Source organism: Xyrauchen texanus, chromosome 12, assembly GCF_025860055.1.
Source record: "Xyrauchen texanus isolate HMW12.3.18 chromosome 12, RBS_HiC_50CHRs, whole genome shotgun sequence".
NCBI classification, from domain to species: domain Eukaryota; kingdom Metazoa; phylum Chordata; class Actinopteri; order Cypriniformes; family Catostomidae; genus Xyrauchen; species Xyrauchen texanus.
This window is the reverse complement of record NC_068287.1, coordinates 46,606,006-46,632,144: the sequence shown is the minus strand read 5'-3', so window position 1 is coordinate 46,632,144 and position 26,139 is coordinate 46,606,006. Positions and strand designations below refer to the sequence as shown.

General features: G+C 41.8%; 1 protein-coding gene and 1 pseudogene across 2 annotated transcripts; both read left to right on the top strand.

The window, feature by feature from the left end:
- The first annotated feature begins 800 nt into the window (after positions 1-800).
- Positions 801-22,527, top strand: LOC127652439 (nuclear factor 7, ovary-like). Of its 2 annotated transcripts, XR_007971707.1 has the most exons (7): positions 801-1,419; positions 5,523-5,618; positions 5,716-5,949; positions 6,032-6,054; positions 8,214-8,332; positions 8,638-9,208; positions 21,799-22,527. XR_007971707.1 is itself a non-coding variant. In XM_052138597.1 (6 exons), exons 1-6 carry the CDS (start codon positions 1,030-1,032, stop codon positions 9,150-9,152), a joined length of 1,377 nt encoding a protein of 458 aa, XP_051994557.1. In that variant the 5' UTR covers positions 801-1,029; the 3' UTR covers positions 9,153-10,429. The 2 variants fall into 2 exon arrangements, 1 of the variants encoding a protein (XP_051994557.1); XM_052138597.1 differs by lacking the exon at positions 21,799-22,527 and having other exon boundaries at positions 8,638-10,429.
- LOC127652442 (nuclear factor 7, ovary-like) lies at positions 19,470-21,801 on the top strand (annotated as a pseudogene).
- Positions 22,528-26,139: the final 3,612 nt, after the last annotated feature.

The window sequence follows — 26,139 nt, the reverse complement described above, 5'->3', positions numbered from 1 at the left end:
GCCACCTGGGCTGTCTTACCCTCCGGAGGTCTTTCTGTGTTCACCTGTGCTTTCTTGGAATGCCGGTTCCATAATGTCCTGGTCCTCCCATGAACACATATTTTTGTGTTATGTTTAGGAGTGCCAGAAGTCCTATCTCCTTAGAGAGGGGCTATGTAACACCTGAGTGAGCACTTTTGCCCTAGTGGCCACCAGAGGTTGCTAGGAGTTTAGTGACTTTTAGTTTGAAGTTTTGTGTTTAACTTCTTGTATCTCTGTTCCTTCTCTGATTGTTCCCAGCTGTATTTAGTTTACCTTGTTTGCCAGAGTGTTTATAATGTCCTTGTGTTTGCTCAGTCTTGGTCAGTTGTTGTTCCTGTTTCCCTTAATGGATGTAATGGTTTGTTCTGGAGCCATCATTACTGAATCTCTAGACTGATTCATTAACCCTTCCCCACATTCTCGCAAACTCTTTTTAACTTAACAAAGCATAGTGGGAAATATAGTCTTACTCATTTGTTTGGGGATCTGTAGTCTTAATGCTGAACAGAATAATATCAGTGGCAAATTATACTACATTTCTGTTATCACTACTTAGCACTATTTATGACTATCATTATTCTAATTCATTCACAACAGATGCTCCATGTGCTGAAGGTTTTTAAGATTTTATGTCAGACGTCAGATAAAAATCTATAAACAAAATGATGATCCAGTGCTCAGAGTCAAATGATACAGGCAAAGAATCAAAGAACCCAAGATTGATTCAGAGATCACAAAGACACAGAAACTCCACCCTCATACAACACTAACCAGGAAGTTCTTATTTCCTCTCTTTACTGACTGTTCTGTGAATATTTGGACAAAATCAAAAAAGGAATCAGTGATCAGTTCTAAACGAAGGGAAACACTTTCAAAAGGATTCTTGTGAAGTTTGTTTCAGAGTCGACAGCAGATCTTTGCTGATTCTGATGATTATTCATTATTGAAAGCAACATTCAGAAAGTGAAAGTAAAGTTCAGATCGTTGGAGCTTTTATAAACAGTGAAAATGGATTCTCTCTCTGTGGAAGAACATTCTTGTCCCGTGTGCTTTGAAATCTACAAGAATCCTGTTCTTCTGTCGTGTAGTCACAGTGTGTGTAAAGAGTGTCTTCAACAGTTCTGGAAAACCAAGAGAACTCAGGAGTGTCCTGTCTGCAGGAGATATTCAAGAAAAAAACCTCCTCGTAATCTGGCATTGAAGAATTTATGTGAGTTGTTTGTGAAGGAAAGAAATGAGAAGGAGGGAAATGAGAAGGAGATCTGCAGTTTACACAGAGAGAAACTCAAACTCTTCTGTCTGGATGATAAACAGCCGGTGTGTTTCGTGTGCAGAGATTCAGAGAAACACGTCAATCATAAATTCAGACCCATCAGTGAAGTTATTTCATCTTACAAGGTACGATAAACTTCTCTTGAGTCATATTAAGGAAAAACATGTATGTAATTTATCTACACATATATTTATCGGTACAAGCATTCACTCTTTATGATAAAAATAAAACAAAGTCAACTTTATGGGATTTAAACCTCATGATGTTTCAGCCCCTACAGGTCCTTCATTAGACATCTGTACCATTGAAAGTCATAGTGTCTGTGATTTCTGTTGCTCCAATAGAAAATGAATGTTTTCTGATATCTTCTAGAGGTGGAGATGAGAGCTCAGGGGTCTGTTTTAATGGAAAAAGCAGAACGGTCTACTTAGATCATTTGAACCTCTTCATCTAATTGTGATATTATTAAAATATTTTGTGAAACTGTTCAAAACGGTATAAATGATGCCTTCTCAGGGCACTTCGAAGGGAGAACAATTATGCCAAACTGTGAGGTCATTCAAAATACATTTTGAAATAAAATTTCTTAGAAAGTCACAAATGTTATTTTTGAGCCCCACATTCAGCCCTCTGAAGCTCTCGCAGTGGCAGGTAAAGTCTTAAAAGGGAATAGGCCATAGGGATGATCACTTCTAAATGCAACGCACCCTTTAGTAACTGTTGAAAGAATATTCCCAGTTTAATAGAAGATCAATCAAGAGCATTTGTGCCTTAATGTTGACTACCACCAAAAAAAAAAAATGACTCGTCCCTCCTTTTCTTAAAAAACAGGCACAAATCTGTTACTGTGAGACATTTACAATGGAAGTTAATGGGGTATTTTTGGAGGGATGAAAGACAGAAATGTGAAGCTCTTCCGTCCGTCCCAGAGCCAGTGTTGCCAGCTTCTTCCACCCGGAGGATGAGGAGAAGAGGAAAGGCTTTTGCTCCCCAGTCTCCGCCTGCCACGGTCAGCGAGCCAGAGCCCACGCCTGCCACGGTCGTCGAGCCAGAGCCCACGCCTGCCACGGTCGTCGAGCCAGAGCCCACGCCTGCCACGGTCGTCGAGCCAGAGCCCACGCCTGCCACAGTCGTCGAGCCAGAGCCCACGCCTGCCACGGTCGTCGAGCCAGAGCCCTTCAGGGCCTTCCACGGCTCCGCCTACTGAGCCTTCCATGGCTCCGCCTTCCATGGCTCCGTCTCCAGAGCCTTCTTCGGATCTGCCTCCTGAGCCTTCCATGGCTCTGCCCCCAGAGTTCTCCACGGCTTCGTCTTCCACGGCTTCGTCTTCCACGGCTTCGTCTTCCACTGCTCCGTCTCCCAGGGCTCCGCCTCCCGAGCTTCCCAGGGCTCCACCTTCCAACACTCCGCCCACACTGCCTTCCACGGCTCCGCCCCCTGAGCTTTCCACAGAGCTCTGCCTTCCATAGCTCTGTCTCCCGGGCCTTCCACCACTCCGCCCACACAGCCTTCCATGAATCTGCCTTCCATGGCTCCGCCTTCCACGACTCCGCTCCCTGAGCCTTCCACAGCTCTGCCTTCCATGGATCCGTCTCCCGGGCCTTCCACCACTCCGCCCACACAGCACTGCCTTCCATGGCTCCCTTTCCCGGGCCTTACACGGCTCCGCCCCCTGAGCCTTCCACAGCTCCGCCTTCCATGGCTCCGTCTCTCGGGCCTTCCACCACTCCGCCCACACACCCTTCCATGAATCTGCCTTCCACGGCTCTGCCCCCTGAGCTTTCCAGAGCTCTGCCTTCCACGGCTCCACCCCAAATCCTTCCACGGCTCCGCCCCCTGAGCCTTCCACAGCTCCGCCTTCCATGGCTCTGTCTTCCGGGCCTCCCAGGGCTCCGCCTTCCACAGCACTGCCTTCCATGGCTCCGCCTCCCAAGCCTCCCTGACCTCCCGACCCAGTCCCTGTCCTGTGGCCTCCTCCCAGGCCTCCAGAGTCCTGTGACCTCCTCCCAGGCCTCCTGACCTAGTTCCAGTCCTGTGACCTCCTACCAGGCCTCCTGACCCGGTTCCCGTCCTGTGGCCTCTTCCCAGGCCTCCTGACCCGGTTCCCGTCCTGTGGCCACCTCCCAGGCCTCCTGACCCGGTCCCTGTCCTGTGGCCTCCTTCCAGGATGAGGAGAAGAGGAAAGGCTTTTGCTCCCCAGTCTCCGCCTGCCACGGTCGTCGAGCCAGAGCCCACGCCTGCCACGGTCATCGAGCCAGAGCCCACGCCTGCCATGGTCGGCGAGCCAGAGCCTTTAGCCTCGACCGTCCCAGAGCCAGCACCTCCCGAGTAATCCAGGGCTCTGCCTCTCGAGCCTCCCAGGGCTCCGCCTCTCGAGACTTCGACGCCTCTTCCTCCCGAGCCTTCCACGGCTCCGTCTCCAGGGCCTTCTACGGCTCCGTCTCCAGGGCCTTCCACGGCTCCGCCTACGGAGCCTTCCACGGCTCCGTCTCCAGAGCCTTCTACGGATCCGCCTCCTGAGCCTTCCATGGCTCTGCCCCCAGAGTCTTCCATGGCTTCGTCTTCCATGGCTTCGTCTTCCATGGCTTCGTCTTCCATGGCTTCGTCTTCCATGGCTTTGTCTTCCACGGCTTCGTCTTCCACGGCTCCGCCTCCCAGGGCTCCGCCTCCCGAGCCTCCCAGGGCTCCACCTTCAAACACTCCGCCCACACTGCCTTCCACTGCTCCGCCCCCTGAGCTTTCCACAGCTCTGCCTTCCATGACTCCGTCTCCCGGGCCTTCCACCACTCTGCCCACACAGCCTTCCATGAATCTGCCTTCCACAGCTCTGCCTTCCACGACTCCGCTCCCTGAGCCTTCCACAGCTCTGCCTTCCATGGATCCGTCTCTCGGGCCTTCCACCACTCCGCCCACACAGCCTTCCATGAATCTGCCTTCCACGGCTCCGCCCCCTGAGCTTTCCAGAGCTCTGCCTTCCACGGCTCTGCCCCAGATCCTTCCACAGCTCCGCCCCCCAGATCCTTGCAAAGCTCCGCCCCCTGAGCCTTCCACAGCTCCACCTTCCATGGCTCCGTCTTCCGGGCCTCCCAGGGCTCTGCCTTCCACAGCACTGCCTTCCATGTCTCCGCCTCCCGAGCCTCCCTGGCCTCCCGACCCAGTCCCTGTCCTGTGGCCTCCTCCCAGGCCTCCTGACCTAGTTCCAGTCCTGTGGCCTCCTCCCAGGCCCCCTGTCCCTGTTCCCATCCTGTGGCCTCCTCCCAGGCCCCCTGACCCTGTTCCTGTCCGTTAGACTCCCTGTACCCAGTCCCCGTCCGTTGGACTGCCTGTCTGCCCCTTGTGCCCCCTTGGACTGCCTGTTTGCCCCTTGTGCCCCCTTGGACTGCCTGTTTGCCCCTTGTGCCCCCTTGGACCATTTGTTTTTTCTTTTTTTTTTCTCTCTTTTTGGAGCGTCTGGAATCCGCTCCCTAAAGCGGGAGCTCTGTCATGTTCTTTGTTGTCTTTGTTTTTGTGCTTTTATGTTGAAGTTTAGTTTAGTTCCTGTTTCCTGTTTGGTTTTTGTAGTCCTTTTGTAGTTTAATTTTATGATTGGTTTTACCCTGATTAGTTCTCATTCCCTGATTGTTTCCCCAGGTGTTCCTCATTCCCTTGTTTGTTCCTTTATGTATTGAAGTCCTTGATTTCCCTGTTTCCAGTGTTAGTTCTTGCATGTGTTATGATGCTCTGTGCCAGGTTTCCTTTGTTTTTCTTTGTCCTGAGTTTTCCTGTTTTTATTAATAAAAGCTGCACTTAGATCCGCATTCTCTGCCTGCCTTAGTCACACTTACATTGATATCATGAACTTATTTAGAGTTGTTTTGACAACCAACAACTGCAACTCAAATCTGAGCCTGAACTCATTTTGACTCCAAATAACACTTAAAATGGTTGTTGTTCTCCATCTTGATTGCTTGTTTCGGTATATTTTACAATGATTCCCATCAGAGGTGTCACGACCTTTCAGACTGAGGGTGCACATGCCCCTTACATTCTTTGAGATGCCAAAAATGAATTTGTACCTTTTGATTTAAATAATAGTAATTGTCAGAATGTTCTGCATTTTGAAAATGTCCTTGACTAATTTAACAGATTTGTACAGAAATAATAAATATCACATTGTGTCATTAATCCATGGACATTATTATCTCTCAGATTCTGGACTTTCACAGATTTTCACTTTGTTAAATTTCAGGAGGAACTCAATACAGCACTGAAGTCTTTACAAGAGAAACTCAAACACACAGAAAACATGAAAGGAGAGTGTGATAAATCAGTGCGACACATCAAGGTGAGGATACAGAATCAACAATCAAACACATTTGCTGATAAATGATGTGATGTGTGTGAATGCAGAGCTGATTGAAGTGAATTTGATGTGATTTCAGACTCAAGCTGAGCACACAGAGCGTCAGATTAAAGAGCAGTTTAAGAAGCTTCATGAGTTTCTCCGACATGAAGAAGAAGCTACAATCACTGAACTGAGAGAGGAAGAGGAGCAGAAGAGTCAGATGATGAAGAAGAAGCTTGAGGAGATGAACACACACATCTCAGCTCTTTCACACACAATCAAAGACATGGAGGAAATGATGAAAGCCAATGACGATGTCTCATTTCTAAAGGTGACAGTCAAACTCTCATCATTGATTTCTGCTCTTATTGATCATTTGAGGAGCTCATCAAGTGTTTTTTTGTCTTTTGCAGAACTTTAATGTGACAATGGAAAGGTAAGTGTCTTTCACGGTCCCCTGTTGTCTGCCCTGTGTTTCACTTGTCACCTGTCATAAACTACACTTCCCATAATTCCCTGCCCTCATCACTGCCAGTCATTCATTGTTCTCACCTGTATGTTATAAATGTTAATGTCTGGTAGATTCTGGTATGTGTTCCTGTCGTGGATGTTTTCTCTTGTTTATATCTTTTGTTTCCCTCGTGGATGTTTTGTTTGTTCCAGTCTTGTTTGTCAATAAACCGCATCTAGATTCCCACTCCTCGTCTGCCTTCAGTAATAGAACAACCGACCATAATAGATCTAGCGGTTCAACAGGCTGAACTATAGACTTATATGCATCAAGCAAGAGGACCAACCAGTGGAGGATCAAATTCGCGACTTTCTGGAGCTGGCAAATGTAGCGGACTTCCCAGAATACTCCCTGGTGGTGTTCTTCAGGGCAAGTCTCCACAGTTCTCTAAGGGAGCTGTTGCCACCGGTGAGTCGGTCCTCAACTTTGTGGAAGAGACACTGCAAGTTTGCTGCTCACCGTTCACTGTGGGCGTAGAAGAAGAGGGCCTTACCTCTCCTCCCACAGTGGTCACCCCCCAGCCTTCCATGGCTCGTCCCTTCACGCCTGCCACGGCCAACGAGCCAATGCCCACGCCAGCCACAGCCGACGTGCTGGAAGTCTCACCCGTCCCAGAGCCAGCGTTGCCAGCTTCGTCCGCCCAGAGGAGAAGAGGAAAGGCTTCTCCTACCACGGCTCAGCCTCCTGAGCCTCCCACGGCTCCGACTCCTGAGCCTCTCACGGCTCCGCCTCCAAAGCTTTCCACAGCTCAGCCTCCAGAGCCTTCTACAGCGCCACCTCCTGAGCCTTCCACGGCTCCACCTCCCGAGCCTCTGCCGTCTCCGCCTCCAGAGCCTCCCTCGGCTACGCCTCCAAAGCTTTCCACGGCTCCGCCTCCAGAGCCTTCTACGGTGCCGCCTCCCTCGGCTCCGCCTCCAGAGCCTTCTACAGCATCGGCTCCTGAGCCTTCCACGGCTCTGCCTCCCATGGCTCCACCTTCCACGTCTCCGTCTCCAGAGCCTTCTATGGTTCAGCCTCCTGAGCCTTCCTTGACTCCACCTTCCACGGCTCGGCCCCCAGAATTCTCCATGACTCCGCCTACCATGGCCCTGTCTCCGGAACCTTCTACGGCTCTGCCTCCTGAGCCTTCCATGGCTCTGCCACCTGAGTCTTCCACGGCTCTGCCCCCCATGGCTCCGCCACCTGAACTTCTCCTGTGGCCGACTCCCAGGCCTCCAGACCCAGACCCTACCCTGTGGCCGGCTCCCAGGCCTCCTGACCCATTCCCTGTCTTGTGGCCCTTTTAGACTGCCTGTCTGCCCCTTGTGCCCCCCCCCCCCTTGGACTGTCTGTTTGCCCCTTGTGCCTTCCTTGGTCTGCTTGCCCCCCCTTCACTCCTTGGACTATTTTGTTTTTGTTTGTGTGGGTATTTTTCTTTTTAGGAGCGTCTGGAATCCGCTCCTTAGAGGGGGGGTTATGTCACGATCCCCTGTTGTCTGCCCTGTGTTTCACTTGTCACCTGTCATAAACTACACTTCTCATAATTCCCTGCCCTCATCACTGCCAGTCATTCATTGTTCTCACCTGTATGTCATTTAATCATCATTATCCTTGTGTATTTCAACCCTGTTGTTTCTCCATTCGTAGTCGGTCGTTAAATGTTTAAATGTAAAGGGGCAGTGGTGGCTCAGTGGTTGAGGCTCAGGGTTTCTGACCAGAAGGTTGGGGGTTCAAGCCCCAGCACCACCAAGATGCCACTGTTGGACCCTTGAGGAAGGCACTTAACTCCAGGTTGCTCCAGGGGGATTGTCCCTGTAATAAGTGCACTGTAAGTCACTTTGGATAAAAGCGTCTGCCAAATGTAAATGTAATGTCTGGTAGATTCTGGTATGTGTTCCTGCCTGAGCCCGTCGTGGATGTTTTCCCTTGTTTATATCTTTTGTTTCCCCTCGTGCATGTTTTGTTTGTTCCAGTCTTGTTTGTCTTGTTATTTTCAATAAACCGCAGCTAGATCCCCACTCCTCGTCTGCCTTCGTAATAGTGTCTCCTCTCTATGGTTGTGAAGTCAAAGTCACTGCAGTACTGACTCCTGAATGTTCTTCCAGAGTCCAGATCTCACAGCCGGATCCACAGATGACTTCTGGAGCTTTCATTCATGTGCCACATTACTTGGGCAACCTGACATTCAGAGTCTGGAAGAAGATGCAAGACATTGTCCACAAGAGTGAGTCCACAAAACATCTCTGCTCGCACACTGAGAGTGTGACATTTGAATATTTACACAAAAAAACAAAAGTGTGTCCTCCATTATAAACATGACAATAATATACACTATACATACTTTTAATGTTTGTGTTGTGATTCACTGTTAAACACTGATAATAAAACATGAGTGTGTAACTAATAACAACACTGACAATATCTGATAGTGTTTCATCAATATGACAAGTGTTCATAATTCATAATAATCTGTATATGATTCACTCTTGATGATTATATGAACATCTGTTGATTGTTTTCTCTCATCAGCTCCTGTGATTCTGGATCCAAACACTGCATATCCAAATCTGATCCTGTCTGATGATCTGACCAGTGTGAGATTCAGATATAACAGTCAAATATTACCTGATAATCCAGAGAGAATTAACTGTGATCTGTGTGTTCTGGGTTCAGAGGGGTTTAACTCAGGAACACACTGCTGGGATGTGGAGGTTAAAGACAATATAGACTGGAGGCTTGGAGTAACTACAGCATCAAACCCGAGGAAGGGAAATGTTTTCTTTAAAACTGATGTCTGGGGTGTGGGGAACACAGGGTTTTCCTCCGCTGCGTTTATTGTCACACAAAATTTTGAGCGTGTGAGAGTTCATCTGGATTATGACGGAGGAAAAGTGTCATTCTCTGATCCTGTAACTAACACACATCTACACACATTCACACACACATTTACACACACACTCTTGCCATTCTTCTGGAGTTATGATGCCACTTCTCTGAGGATTTTACCAGTTAAATTCACAGTAATATCTGATCCTGCTTACTGAACATCTCACAAGTATTTAGTCATTGATGCAATCTTAGAACATTTAGATTTCCAAAGGTTAAATATGTCAATAATACAGTAACTCAATATAGTCTACAAAAACTCAACAGATAAGATTGAATGATCTCATCAGGCATATGAGTGAGTTTTCTTAACATGATTTTTGTCATTTGTAAGTTCATAGAAATCAATTAAATGTGATCATATGTTTGATATTTGCTCCACACTTCATCTTTACCAGTTTACTCTCATCTTAACTACCAGTAACTCACTGAACCTTTAATCTAACCAGCTCCGTCTCATAAAGGGGCGATTGAAGATCCAGAATACAGTGTACAATTACAGGATTTTACAATCATTTTCACACATTTGTCCACCCGATCTCTTCATTCAGTTGTCTTTTGTTGTTTTTTGCAGAACTAGAGTTTTATATTTGGGGTGGCTAGCGGGTGGACACTGCTACTTTCGGGGGTCCACACACACGCAATGTTGGTTTTCCATGTTTTATGGGAATTTCCATAATGATTTTTATACTGTACAAACTGTATTTTCTATCCCCTAAACCTATCCATCACTTAAATATCTAAATGTAAAAAATGTGGTATGTATGATTTACAAGCTGTTTATCTGGTATTGATAGGCCTCCCAGGCCCCCCGTCCCTGTCCTGTGGCCTCCTCTCAGGCCCCTTGACCCTGATCCCATCCTGTGGCCTCGCCCCAGGCCCCCGTCCCTGTCCGTTGGACTCCCTGTCCCCAGTCCCCGTACGTTGGACTGCCTGTTTGCCCCTTGTGCCCCCTTGGACAATTTGTTTTTTCTTTTTCTTTTTTTTTCTTTTTGGAGCGTCTGGAATCCGCTCCCTAAAGCGGGGGCTCTGTCATGTTCTCTGTTGTCTTTTGTTTTTGTGCTTTTATGTTGAAGTTTAGTTTAGTTCCTGTTTCCTGTTTGGTTTTTGTAGTCCTTTTGTAGTTTAATTTTATGATTGGTTTTACCCTGATTAGTTCTCATTCCCTGATTGTTTCCCCAGGTGTTCCTCATTCCCTTGTTTGTTCCTTTATGTATTGAAGTCCTTGATTTCCCTGTTTCCAGTGTTAGTTCTTGCATGTGTTATGATGCTCTGTGCCAGGTTTCCTTTGTTTTCTTTGTCCTGAGTTTTCCTGTTTTTATTAATAAAAGCTGCACTTAGATCCGCATTCTCTGCCTGCCTTAGTCACACTTACATTGATATCATGAACTTATTTAGAGTTGTTTTGACAACCAACAACTGCAACTCAAATCTGAGCCTGAACTCATTTTGACTCCAAATAACACTTAAAATGGTTGTTGTTCTCCGTCTTGATCGCTTGTTTCGGTATATTTTACAATGATTCCCATCAGAGGTGTCACAACCTTTCAGACTGAGGGTGCACATGCCCCCTTACATTCTTTGAGATGCCAAAAATGAATTTGTACCTTTTGATTTAAATAATAGTAATTGTCAGACTGTTCTGCATTTTGAAAATGTCCTTGAATACCGCTGGCTCCAACTACAGTGTCGCCTTCCAAAACGGTCAGAAATCTTGGGGTAACCATTGATAATAAGCTAAATTTCACAGACCACATCTCAAAGACTTGGTCTGTAGACTTACACTCTACAATATTAGGAAGATAAGACCTTTCCTCTCTGTACATGCCACACAACTTGTTCAGTCACTTGTCATAACTAGAATGGACTACAGTAACTCTCTCATTGCAGGCCTTCCTGCATGTGCTATTAGACCTCTCCAAATGATCCAGCATGCAGCAGCACGTCTGGTCTTTAATGAACCTAAGAGAGCACGTTACACCACTCTTTGTCTCTCTTCACTGGCTGCCGGTTCATGCATGCACTAAATTCAAGGCCCTGATGCTGGCATACAAAACAGTCACTGGGTCTGCTCCAGCATACCTAAAAACATTTATGTTGCTAAGTTCCCACCAGAAGCCTGTGGTCGGCTAAGGCACGTCGCCTTGTCGTACCAAAACAAAGATGCACCAAAACACTTTCCCAGACTTTCAGTTTCATCATACCACTTTGGTGGAATTACCTTCCCAACTCAATCCGTGAAGCTGACTCACTCTCTATCTTCAAAAAATGGCTAAAAACACATCTTTTCCAAGAGCACTTAACCAGTCACTAAAAAAATACAATAAAAAAATGCACTTAAATCTGTTTTGTATTCTATTCTGATGATAGTGAAACTTTGTAATATGGCACTTTTTGTACCACTGTCTCCTTAAGATGATTCGCTGATGTTTTCCTCTTTTGTAAATCGCTTTGGATAAAAACGTCTGCCAAATGAATAAATGTATATGATATTTACTAATAAGCAAAACATTGATGTTGAGAAGCTGACACTATATGGGAAGCCAGTGGAGAGGGTGTCTGAGTTTAAGGATTTAGGACTATGGCTAGATGATAAACACACATGGAAAGTGCATATTAAACATGTAGAAACAAAATGCAAAATAATAATAATAAAATGACTAAGAGCAGTGGCTGGATATGATTGGAGGGGCTGATAAGCAGTCATTAATTGATATATACAGAGCTATTATGAGTTCAACAATTGATTATGGATGTATAGTCTATGGAGCAGCAGGTAAAACAATACTATTAAATATAGACAGATTACAGTTTAGTGCTCTACTGCTCTGTATTGGAGACATTAATGCTGTTCTAACAGCAGAGGGTGAAATATCATTGGAGCTCTGGATTAGGAAGAACTGTTGGGAATATGGCAAATTTAAAGGGATACTCCAGGATTTAGCATTAAGCTTTGTATCAGTAGAAAACCAGTAGTATTTTAGAATTACCCTGCTTCCCCCCCCTCATATCCCCATGATATGAGAGAAAATTTCATTTTTAGTCTGGAAAAAATCCTCCGATGACGCAAAAATCGTCATTTTGCGTCATCAGAGGATTTTTGGACAAGAGGCTTTAAACTACAGCCAGTATTAGTAGCTAGTTCCGCATGTTTTCACCACGCCCATATGAGGCGGGATCTTACTCATAGAATGTAAAGATAGTGTCAGCCATCTTTAAGCTAAGCTAACAGGCTCTTGCTCTGTAAAACTTTGTATAATAGTCTAATCACGATGGCGGAAGAAAGTTTTGAAGTAATGACAGATGGGGATTTCGAAGATCTTTTGTGTGAATCGGATGCTCGCGGCTACCTATACGAGCCGCAATACAGCGACGAACAGTTGTGGGAGATGGAGGAACAAGAGGCGGCCGGAGCAGCTGGCGAACTGGTGGTGCTCTCGCTGTGCGGAGAGAGAGAGTCCTATTGCTGTCGCGAATTTCAGCGATGCCATTTTCTTCTGCATGAGATCGCTGAATCCGCTGATGAAACTGCACCGCTAGCATGTGTAACTGAGCACCCAAGTTTTGTACCACACATGGACAGGGGGGTCCTGGAAACTTATTTCAGGATCCCAGAGATAAATTGGAAACGCCAGCCAAAGCCTGCAGGGACAAATGGACGGCTTAGTGTAAAGTGAGTATTTGTTTTGTATTTCTTTTTGTTACTAAGACGTAATGTACAGAGTTTGGACACCCGGCATAATCAATGTTGTTCCCGCGTAGTCAGCTGAGCTATTGTTATATTTTCATGTATGCGCACATACTGTCTGTGCAAATAGTTCGCATTACTAACGTTGTGTTACCAGCTTACCGTCACTTCATGGAATGGGTCCTGCAAGGCGAGAGACTTGGTAAAGGCTATCGTATCGTTTTGCCCACCTGTGTTGTCCAGGATATCAGACGGAGATATCCAGCTCCTGACGGGCAATACAGTGGATATCAGGAAACAGCTGAAGCTCTGGAAGAGCTTTGAATGTAAAAGTGTTACTATTAATTATTTTTTTCAATAAAAGTTATAATTGACACTGGTTGTGGTTCTTCTTATAAATCTTTAGTGTTGCTAGAGTATGTATTAGCTTAGAGAAATATTGATTTCAATTGGAGTTCAATTTTTTTTTATGCGAAAGTCTAAGTTGTGTTATATACATTAGGCTAACTTTTCCTAACTTTAGTAAAGTTATCTTTAATTCAAAATCAATTCCAAGAAGGGAAATAATCCAGGTCTTATATGTCTACAGTAAGTAATTACAGCAAAATCAGTGACAGTAACCATTCAGCCTCGCTCAGCAAGTGTACAACTTTATTGTACACTGGAGTACAGGGTAAGATGAACAATTTTTTTGTTTTAATATTCACAACAAAGCATTTCTACCATATTCAAAGGTACAAGTTAAAATAAATAAAGAGATAGAAAACAAAAAATATATTTTGCACAATATATAGAAACAAAGCAGGCAAAAAATAAATAATGAAATATAAACAGCTGAGGCAGAATCTGATTTTACTGTAGGTGCTATGGTAAGCCGGTTTTAGAAGCGGCTCTGGAAAGAAGCTGTGGCAGCTTCCTTTGATGGTTTTGGGACTGGTGCAATGTTGGGTGGCAGCGCAGGCTGTGGCAGTGTAAGTGATGAGGTTGGCACTGTAAATTGAATGTTTGGGTTACGTCTTCTATCCATGACCCTCTTGATGAGTGTGTCTATAAACTGGGTGGTGTGTGGTGTGAAGATTTTCTTCAAGACCCACTGTTTGGATCTCTTGCAGAAGACTTGGTTAAACCGTGCTTGTCCTGTAAATGATAGGAAATATAAAATCTGAACTAAAATTTGCTGTTTTACTGCAAACAACTAAAGTTAAAACATTATAGGCTAGGCTACTGTGTGATCAGAAATAGAGTCGCTATTAGTTGATAGTCTTACCTCTAGACGAATGCGTTTAGTACCAGATGGCCCAGGCTGTTCGTCATCGGGGAAGGTGAATATTGATGGTATTGCAGTGTCCTTCAGAGTGGTTCTCTTCATTCGAAGGACATTCGGTTCATAGTCTTCCTGCTTGAAATGACGACTGCAAATCCTTCGGGTTTTCAGGTTTTCCATATCGGTGTCCTCACCAAACTTCGGATGGTTGATAGATAGCCCGCAGCCACTGTTTACATCGCTCCAAATCTTTTAACGGAAAATGATGGAAACTTAATTCTTCTCCTTTCCTGTTTTTTTTGTACATCCCGGTACAATGCAATTTAGCACCATTTCGATGGAAATTTATCGAACAACTCACTCAACTCAACTCAATTTTTCAGATACTGCCGCCGCCTGTAACCGGTAGGCGTGGTTTGGGAGTGGCCTCGTAAGTGCGGCAAAGCAAGTGCATTCTGGGAGTTGTTGTCTTTCAGCCACATGAGTAAAAAATACATTTTTTGCCTTTTCTCAGTCTAGAATGCTTCAAATTCAAAACTTATTTCACATTTCTACTACATAAATGACCACTATTAAATACACATTCATCTTCCCACAGCTGGAGTATCCCTTTAAGAGAAGTGGATTTAGATGGATATCGATAGGAAGAGTTGGTGAATATGGAGACTATAAAGTTCACTCACATCCCCAAGTAATATTCCACCATGGGTTTATCCACCGACTGAAATAGATATTAATATATTAGAGAAGAAGAGAGAATGGCAAACGAATGAAGTGGGTAACAAAGTATGTTTATATGTAAGAAATAAGTATTTCATGAGGGCCTGAAAGGAAATGAGGGTGCTGATTTGCTTGCACAAAAAAAGCTTTTGTTTGCGATCCGCCGAAAAACGAATAGAAGAAGAAGACATGGTGATACACACTCTGTACAGCAGGTGGCGGTATGCGCCTTTAAACGTTGTTTGCGGCCCGCCAAAACAAAACAGAGAAGAAGAAACAGCGTTTCAGCGAGTCCCGCCAACAAAGAAGGCAAGTTCATTCTTCTGCTGTTTGTTTGTGTAAATATGTAACATATTTTGTAATCTGCATATTTTATGCTGTAATTTGCACACTTTTATGTAATACTTTTGATTTTATCTTCTTAAACAGCAGTGATTTGATTCAGACAGACTGTAGAGCACATCTGTTATCGTATATTGAGAACGTCTTTAAAGCTCCAGAAAAGGACAAATAAAGCATAATTAAATAATGTTCGAGTAGTCTGTATGAGCTGTGTGTTTCATTCAAAGTCTTTAACGATAACTTTGTGTGAAACAAACCACAATACATGGAATTATTTGCTTTAAATCTTTACATTATATATATATATATATATATATATATATATATATATATATGCCCAGTATAACCAGTGTTCTTATAGTTTAGTTTTTTCAATTAAGATTTTATATTTAATTTGTTTTTCCAAATTAGTTTTCATTCATTTTCACAGTTTTTCTGTAAGTTTCAGTTGTTCATTTTAGTCCGCTGGATCTGTATGAATTTCCTAAATCATTAATAAACTAATCTTTGTGAAGTAAACATTTAAAGAGACAGTTCACCCAAAAATGAAAATTCTCTCATCATTTATTCACCCTGATGCAATCCCAAACGTGTATGACTTTTCCTTTTTCTGCTGAACACAAATTAAGAATATTTCAGCTCTGTAGGTCCATACAATGCAAGTGAATTGTTACTAGAACTTTGAAGCTCAAAAAAGCACAAAGGCAGCATAAAAGTAATCCAAAAGTCAATTTTATTTGTAAAACGCCTTTCACAACACGCATCATTTCAAAGCAGCTTTACAGAAAGTCAGGCATTAACAGAAGATAAGACTGTAATGTCTATTATGTCAATGAATCATCATTGTGTTGAATGCAGCACTAAGATGTAAAAGCACTAGAAGAGAAATGCAGCCACGATCAGATGATAAGAGTCATTTGTAACTCTGATAAGTGCAGTCTCTGTACTGTGATGAGGCCTAAATCCTGACTGAAATTCTTCGTATATACTATTTCTCTGTAGAAATGAACATATTTGGGAGGATACTACCTTTTCTAGTATTTTTGACGCAAACAGGAGATTTGAAATCAGTCTATAATTAGCCAGTTATCGTGGATCAAGTGTGGCTTCTTAATAAGCGGTTTGATAACTGCCATTTTAAAGTTTCTTGGGACATGTCCTAATCATAGCGAGGAGTTAATAATATTAAGAAGAGGTTCTGAGATTACAGGAGATACCTCTTTTAAGAGCTTAGTTGGTATAGGATCTAACAAACATGTTGTGGCTTTTGATGTTTTGATAAGTTTTGTTAGCACTTCATGACCTGTGACAGAGAAAGATTGAAGCTGCACGTGAGGAAAATTATGAGACACTGTTTTCTGAGGTGCTGTGACAGATGATTGCATAACTCCAATTCAATTTTATCTGTAAAGAAATTCATGGAGTCATGACTCTTGTGCTGCGAGATATCTGGTTCTGTTGAGGCTTTATTCCAAACCAATTTAGCCACAGTACTGAATAAACATCTAGGATTGTTGTGGTTATTTTCTATGAGTTTACTAAAATATGCTGACCTGGCAGCTTTTACTGCCTATCTGTAGCTACAGACACTATCCTTCCATGCAGCACCAAATACTTCTAATTTTGTATTTTTCCACATGCGCTCCATTTTCCGAGCTGCTCTCTTGAGAGCATGAGTGTGATCATTGTACCATGGTGCAGGGCTTATTTCTTTGATTTTCTTTAATCGAAGTGGGGTGACAATGTCAAGAGTGCTAGAGAAGACTGTATTTATATTTTCTGTTATTTCATCAAGTTCTTTTGGGCTTTGGGGTTTGAGTGTATGAGATAGCTTCACTAATATTCTTCCAGATCTATCTTTACTGGTCGAAAGAATAACCTGAACGATAGCGTGGTGTAGATTGAGTGACATTAGCTGATTGCAGCATACAAGAGATGAGGTAATGATCCGAGATGTCATCGCTCTGCTGCAGAATTTCTATATTATCAACATCAACTCCATATGACATAATTCAATCTAGCGTATGATTATGGCGATGAGTTGGTCCTGTTACATTTTGTCTGACTCCAAGAGAGTTGAGAATATCGATAAATGCTAATCCCAATGTATCATTTTCATTATCGATGTGAATGTTGAAGTCACCAACAATTAAAGCTCTATCTACAGTAACTACAAGATCTGATAAAAAATTAACAAACTCACCAAGGAAATCAGAATAAGGCCTGGGTGATCTATACGCAAGGGCAAAAGACGACAGAGATTTTTTATTTATATCTGACGGTGTCACATTAAGCATTATTATTTCAAAAGACATTTATATCCTGTCCTCTGAGTAACACCAAAAACTTCACTGTAAATTGTAGCAACACCTCCTCATCGACCCTTCAGATGAGGCTCATGTTTATAACAATAACCTGGGGGAGTAGATTCATTTAAACTAATATATTCATCCAGTTTAAGCCAGAATTCAGTCAAACATAGCACATCTAAACTATGATCTGTAATCATTTCATTAACAATTAGTGCTTTGGTTGAAAGAGATCTAATGTTTAGTAGCCCTTTTTTTTATATGATGTGTATTTTTAATTTGTTTGTTTTGTTCAAGTTTGACCTTAATCAAATTTTTTCTAAAGGATTTAGTGAGGGTTTTGTGTTTGGTAGTTCGAGGAACAGACACAGTCTCTATGAGATATCTAGGTGATACAGTCTCTATGTGTTGTAGTTTATGTGACATCTCAAGGCTGCTAGCAGATGTTCGGATTAACCAGTTTGTGTGCTTCTCATTATTAAGACTATGAGCCAAATTACTAGAGAGGACAGTGGCACCATCCCTGGAGGGATGAAGTCCATCTCTCTTTAGCAGATCATGTCTACCTCAAAAACTCTTCACAACTGTCTATGTATCCGATTCTATTCTCCAGACACCACTCAGACATCCAGCCATTCAGTGACACTAATCTACTGTAAACCTAGTCACCACGATGAGCAGGGAGGGGACCAGAGCTTCCCCACAATTCTTTAACATTATCTTTAGTGATCTCTGACTGGTGAAGCCGGACATCGTTAGTGCCGACATGGATAACAGTTTTAAAAAATCTATGTTTAGCATTAGCCAGCACTTGTAAATTTGATTTGATGTCAAATGCTCTGGCCCCCGAAATGCAATTAACAATAGTGGCTGGAGTCTCTATTTCCACGTTCCTTACAATAGAATCACCAATAACAAGGGCTCTTTCAACATGATTCTCAGTGGTTGTATCACTGAGTGGGGAGAATCGATTGGAAACCCTAACAGAAATGGGAGGGTGGTGTTTCTTTGCCGAGCGAGTATGCCGCCAAGATGTCACACAAATACCCTGCTGCAGGGGCTCTACAGCCGGAACCACATTGTGTATGTTGCTCTCTGTACTACTCACATCCGAAACAGTATCTACGAGCTTCTCTTTCTCACTGACCTCCACTAGCGTTCAGATGCGAGTCTCTAACTCATTAAACTTCTCCATTAGCCTGACTAATTCCTCACATTTATCACATGTCAATCCCTCACTGCTGACAGAGGAGGCTATTGTAAACATGTGACCTGCAATGCAGGAAGAAATAACATGAGCGGATGCCATGACTTACCGGAAATTGTATGTTGTTGGTTGTTCCTGAGAGGTGAGGGGTTGAGATTGATGTGAATCCCTCACAAAATAGTTTGGTGTTAATGATAAGCAGTGCTTTGAAATCGATGCAATAATCTGTGTACTGCAGAGGAGAAAAGAAAACGGGTGCACGCTGAAAAAAATGCATGCAGTTGTATCTCGATAAGAGAATAATACGAGGGAAAACCCGATGCACGCTTAAAAATGGCAGATGTTTAGGATTAAATGCTGAAAACAGATATATAGCATGCTAAAAAAAAACTAGCAGGCTACAAACACAGACTCTAGCTAGGTGCCAGCAGCAACAGGTAAAATACACGCAGATGAAACAGTAGAAAAGAGGAAAAACATGGTAAAATGACAAAGGATTTAACGATAAACGTTTGAGAATAAAAATAAGCAATGCTAAGCAGCCTAAGCAGGCCACAAACAAACTCTCGTGCAGCGTGCCATCAGCAACAGGAAATCCAGTGATGTCAGCTGTGGATTAATCCACATATTCAGAAGTGATATGATAGTGTGAGTGAGAAACGGATTAATATTAAAGTCCTTTTTTTTTTTTTACACTAAATCTTGACATCAGCAGTCTTCTTGGCAATCATGATTTCAAGCTCGATTATATTTCCCAGCACCATCTAAACTCCCCTAGAAGAGTAAACAAGCTTGAAATCATGATCGTTCCTGTAGGTGGCAAATGCAAGACACCAGCTCTATGTAGGTATGTAGACATACCAGTGGGGAATGCTAAAATCTTTGTTGCATATTTAGATGGAGGATCTGATCATTTTAGAAAATCCAACCTGACATAACCGTGACTGACTTATTATTTCTCTCTCTCTGTTCATAAGGACACTTTTCTGGACAATAAAGAAATCAACAATCGGTTTAGTACAAAGGGAACGACTTTCTAAAAGGATTCTTGTGAAGTTTGTTTCAGAGTCGACAGCAGATCTTTGCTGATTCTGATGATTATTCATTATTGAAAGCAACATTCAGAAAGTCAAAGTAAAGTTCAGATCGTTGGAGCTTTTATAAAGTGTGAAAATGGATTCGCTCTCTGTGGAAGAATTTTCTTGTCCCGTGTGCTGTGAAATCTACAAGAATCCTGTTCTTCTGTCGTGTAGTCACAGTGTGTGTAAAGAGTGTCTTCAACAGTTCTGGAAAACCAAGAGAACTCAGGAGTGTCCCGTCTGCAGGAGCAGATTTTTAAGAGAAAAACCTCCTTGTAATCTGGCATTGAAGAACTTATGTGAGATGTTTGTGAAGGAGAGAAATGAGGAGGAGATCTGCAGTTTACACAGTGAGAAACTCAAACTCTTCTGTCTGGACGATAAACAGCCGGTGTGTTTAGTGTGCAGAGATTCACAAAAACACACCAATCACAAATTCAGACCCATCAGTGAAGTTTTTCGATCTTACAAGGTACAACAAACTTCTTGAGTCATATGCAAGGACAAAATAAATTGCTTTAAACAATATTTATCATACTATATATTACATACAGGAACATATTACAGTATTTTCACTTTGTTAAATTTCAGGAGAAACTCAATACAGCACTGAAGTCTTTACAAAAGAAACTCAAACGCACAGAAAACATGAAAGGAGAGTTTGATAAATCAGTTGGACACATCAAGGTGAGGATACAGAATCAACAATCAAACACATTTGCTGATAAATGATGTGATGTGTGTGAATGCAGAGCTGATTGAAGTGAATTTGATGTGATTTCAGACTCAAGCTGAGCACACAGAGCGTCAGATTAAAGAGCAGTTTAAGAAGCTTCATGAGTTTCTCCGACATGAAGAAGAAGCTACAATCACTGAACTGAGAGAGGAAGAGGAGCAGAAGAGTCAGATGATGAAGAAGAAGCTTGAGGAGATGAACACACACATCTCAGCTCTTTCACACACAATCAAAGACATGGAGGAAATGATGAAAGCCAATGACGATGTCTCATTTCTAAAGGTGACAGTCAAACTCTCATCATTGATTTCTGCTCTTATTGATCATTTGAGGAGCTCATCAAGTGTTTTTTTGTCTTTTGCAGAACTTTAATGTGACAATGGAAAGGTAAGTGTCTCCTCTCTATGGTTGTGAAGTCAAAGTCACTGCAGTACTGACTCCTGAATGTTCTTCCAGAGTCCAGATCTCACAGCGGGATCCACAGATGACTTCTGGAGCTTTCATTCATGTGCCACATTACTTGGGCAACCTGACATTCAGAGTCTGGAAGAAGATGCGAGACATTGTCCACAAGAGTGAGTCCACAAAACATCTCTGCTCGCACACTGAGAGTGTGACATTTGAATATTTACACAAAAAAACAAAAGTGTGTCCTCCATTATAAACATGACAATAATATACACTATACACACTTTTAATAGTTGTGTTGTGATTCACTGTTAAACACTGATAATAAAACATGAGTGTGTAACTAATAACAACACTGACAATATCTGATAGTGTTTCATCAATATGACAAGTGTTCATAATTCATAATAATCTGTATATGATTCACTCTTGATGATTATATGAACATCTGTTGATTGTTTTCTCTCATCAGCTCCTGTGATTCTGGATCCAAACACTGCAAATCCACATATGATCCTGTCTGATGATCTGACCAGTGTGAGATTCAATTATATCAGACAAATACTACCTGATAATCCAGAGAGAATTAACTGTGATAAGTGTGTTCTGGGTTCAGAGGGGTTTAACTCAGGAACACACTGCTGGGATGTGGAGGTTAAACACAATATAGACTGGACTCTTGGAGTAACTACAGCATCAAACCAGAGGAAGGGAGGAGTTTTCTTTAAAACTGATGTCTGGAGTGTGGGGTATATTGAGGATGATGAGGATGATGTGTTTAAAGTCACACAGAAACTTGAGCGTGTGAGAGTTCATCTGGATTATGACAGAGGAAAAGTGTCATTCTCTGATCCTGTAACTAACACACATCTACACACATTCACACACACATTTACACACACACACTCTTGCCATTCTTCAGGAGTTATGATGTCACTTCCCCTCTGAGGATTTTACCAGTTAAATTCACAGTAATATCTGATCCTGCTTACTGAACATCTCACAAGTATTTAGTCATTGATGCAATCTTAGAACATTTGGATTTCCAAAGGTTAAATATGTCAATAATAACTCAACATAGTCTACAAAAACTCAACAGATAAGATTGAATGATCTCATCAGACATATGAGTGAGTTTTCTTAACATGATTTTGGTCATTTGTAAGTTCATAGAAATCAATTAAATGTGATCATATGTTTGATATTTGCTCCACACTTCATCTTTACCAGTTTACTCTCATCTTAACTACCAGTAACTCACTGAACCTTTAATCTAACCAGCTCCGTCTCATAAAGGGGCGATTGAAGATCCAGAATACAGTGTACAATTACAGGATTTTACAATCATTTTCACACATTTGTCCACCCGATCTCTTCATTCAGTTGTCTTTTGTAACTTGTATGTTGTCAAAGCAGTTCATCTCTCTCCCAAAATGCTCCACAATCACCAAAAGATTTCCTACATGTCTTAAAATAAGTGCACTCAACTTAAGTGTCTGTTATATCTTCTAAGTGAAGTGTTAAAACTCTGTGATAAAAGAATAAATGAAAGTATATTTACAGTATGAAATGAGCATTAAAGAGGGTTTAAACAATAACAACATTGACAGTAATCAGATGAAAATATCTGACAGTGTTTCAGCAACAATCCAAGAGTTTATTTATAATAATTCACTCATGATAATTATATTAATATCAGAGCTTGTTCTTTCAGTTTCTGTGATTCTGGATCATTATTTAGATTATTTCTGATGTGCTATGAATGTATGATAAATATTATATGTCCATTCTGAATAAAACATTAATCATTTAATTGTGTTATGTCTTGATGCACCTCTAGATGGCGCTATGAGCCAATATAAAGTGAAAATAAATTATTAAATCCTCATAAGAGGCTCGAATGAGACTATTGAAGGGTTTTGTGGCAGTGCTCTTCCATTGAAACAAATGCATCTTTCCTACAACAGCCCAGTGTATGGGAGAGGAGAGAGACCTAAGGTAAGACCTGAGGTAATGGCCGTTGAACCCATTCCCATGGATGTAGCAAGTGATAATGATTACTCTACAATTCCTGAGCCCTGATCATCAGTCTTAAGTAGTTATAAAATACAAGAAATCTCCAATGAAGTGGAGGACCTGAGGAATCAGCTACAGGAGCAACGTGTTCAGCAAGAGTTTGGATTGCAGCGGTTTGTCGGCTCTGATGATGATATCTGATTCTACACCAGGTAATCCAGCATTTAGAATAGCTAATGCCATTTCTGTTAAAAACAATCTATGGCACATTATGTTGAGTTTTTATGCTTGTTATAACCTTACACATTAAGTGCAATTTGTACAAGTGGGTGCAAAATATTATTGAGGCATGTCAGTAGGCAAACCCCCTCTTCTCAGTAGATTCTTCCAAGGTGCAAGACATCTGATACTTTCTAGCAGGGCTGGACTGGTAATCTGGCATACCGGGTTTTTTCAAGGTGGGCCGACACACTTTGGTGCCGATCAGGGATGTACTGGCCATCAGGTGAACCGAGCAGGTGGATCGGCCGCGAAATGGGCCTAATGGTCCGCGATAAGCTAAAATGTGCCACCACGTACATGGTCCCCATTTGAGCCACTAGAGGTGGTAATTTTACACATACTCTCACTGAAGACTTTGCTGCTAATGGCTTTGGCATCAGTCAAACAAAGTGTGCACTTTCAAGCACTTTTGTTCAAAAACTCCAGAGTTTGGACCAGGTCATGCACCCAAAGTGCTGGCAACCCCCTTTAGGGCTAAGGTTGCTTCCTTACAAGCATTCTCCCCTCCTTACTTTGAGTCGAATGAGGCTAAGAGACTACACCCTGTGAGGGCATTAAGCATGTACATTCACCAAATGAGTCCATTCAGGGTGTCAGAACAACTTTTGTTTGCTTCGGAGGGCTACAAAGGGTTTGGCCGTCTTCAAATTTCAGCATGTTGGACATGTGGCAGCAGTCTGCAAGGGAAAATTGAGAAGTGTTAAATGCAGAGGGGAGCATGAGTATGATAAGTGTCCTGAAATGGATATTTTATAATGTTGTGATTGTGGAGGTTCTCACAGTGCAGCATATGGAGGGTGTGAGATGCAAATAAAAGCTAGAGAAGTTAAAGGATATAAAGTGACTTATGTGGATGCACTAAAGGCCTGTGGGAATAGGGAAAGCAGAGAAAATTAAATGGTATATAAGAATAAACCATTAGAACATTGTGATCACCAATGTTCACTAAAAGAGAATTCATTGGTAATGACAAAAGAGAACTTTTTGGCATTTATTGTCAAGGTTATTAATTTTACAGCAAAGCTCTCAAGCAGATCATTGAAGATTAAAACGATTTTGGAAGCTTCAATGTTGGAATTTCAGCCAACATGATTCATGATATTCTTACTCGATCAACTTTGCATGAAACCTCTCAGTTTTCTGACTAGCTTGATGGTATTTAGTGTGTTGCAATGGAAGGCAAGAAGTCTGATAGTGATGCTGTATGGAAGAGAGGCCGAAACATTTCTCATATGAATTGAAGTCATTAAAAAGGAGGAACAATGGTCAATAGATTGGAGATTTAAAATGTCAACAAGCAAATCATGTTGTATGTGCTAGACTCAGAAAATAGACATTGCCAATAATTTAGAATTATTACTATATGGAAAATCAATAGAACGTGTGAAAGTAAGTTTCTAGGTATGTGGTTTGATAGCCGTTATACGTGGAAGAAACATACAGATGAAATGGACAAGAAATGTCTGAAAATTTGAGCAATAGCGGCAAAGAATGGGGAGCAGAAAGAACCTCATCATTGATGATATATCAAGCCATGATAAGGTCTGTGCTTGATTATGGATGCATGATTTATGGTGCTGCTTCAATAACCTTAAATTAATTCAATAAAATACAGCGCAGAGCTCTCAGAATATGTCTAGGAGCAGTTAAGTCGACAGCGGTTAATACTTTGCTATTTGAGGCAAATGAAAGACCAAAGAATTTACGCAGAATAAAATTGTCATTGGTATATTGGGCAACCTTGAAGAGTCAAGCTGGAAGCCACATTGCTTCTGATGTTTTAAATAAGTGTTGGGAGTATATAAATAAATAAGGGTTTTGGGTGGATTGTAAACAGAATGTTTAATGCGTCACCTTTATGGAAGGCAGATCCATCATGGATGTTCCCTGATGTAGAAACAGATTTGGAGATGCCAGATAAGAGAAGAGAATGTGACAATTTAGGACAAATTAAACATAATGTAAATAAGCATATCAAGGAAAGATTTTATACAAGAACTCAAATATATACGGATGGTTCAAGAGACACAAATCTAGGGATTACAGGAGTGTGAGTATATATTCCAGATCTTGATATAACTATATCATAGAGACTAACATCAGAGTTGTCCATATATGCTGTAGAAATGGTTGCTATTATTATTATAGGATTAATGTGGGTAGAGGAGATAAGACCAGACTGAGTGCTGGTGTCTTCTGATTCTGCATCTGTTTTAAAACACTTTCTACCCGACAGTCATCATGGAAAGATCTTATGAATTCAATATTTATGTTGCTGTGGCATATATAGAGGAAAGGAGTGGAAGTAGGATGCATGTAGAGATATCTGGTAATGAAGTGGCAGATGAGCAGCTAAAAATGCTTTAAAAAGGAAAGAAGAGGATGTTGGCGTTCCTTTGGGTAAAGGTGATATTAAATCCATTATAAGGAGAAATATTGTTAAAGAATGGCAAGAGGTTTGGGATAATAACTGTAAGGGTAGACATTTATATAAGATTCATTAAAATGGTAGATATTAAAATTAACATTTGTGGAAGAAATAGAAAAGAAGAGGTTATATAAGTAGGTTAAGACTTGGACATTCAGGCTTGAATTCATCACTGTATATAATACATGAAATACATGTACATGAAAATGGTTTATGTGAGTATTGTGGAGGAAAAGAAACAGTTGAGCATGTAATATTTGAATGTAGTAGACATGAAGAGGAGAGAAGAGAGTTAATATTATATTTAAATAATTTGTATTTTGGATTTGTATTGTGTTGGGAGTACAATAGGGATCAAGTAGGGTACAGGTCTTTGATGCAGTACACAAATAGAACAGGTTTGAATAAAACAATTTAATATACATTAGATTAATGATGCTATTCCACACTTTTAGGATCATGAGGGGTTCTGTGTGGAGGATGGAGGAGCTGAACAAACAGCGTCATCTGAATCACGGGGTCTTGATTAAACTAGAGTGGGACAAAACTATGGGATCAAAATCCCGTCAAATGTATTGCAGTCATGGATCCAAAAATAATAAGCATGAATAAAAATAATAAAAAATTCATAAGCGCAAAAAGAAATAAAAAGTGCAGATCATCCAC

Coding starts and splice junctions, on each gene's coding strand:
- LOC127652439 (XM_052138597.1), top strand. CDS start 1,030: ATGGATTCTCTCTCTGTGGAAGAACATTCTTGTCCCGTGTGCTTTGAA. Junction 5,619..5,715: donor AATCAGTGCGACACATCAAG/GTGAGGATACAG, acceptor ATGTGATTTCAG/ACTCAAGCTGAGCACACAGA. Junction 6,055..8,213: donor TTTAATGTGACAATGGAAAG/GTAAGTGTCTTT, acceptor ATGTTCTTCCAG/AGTCCAGATCTCACAGCCGG.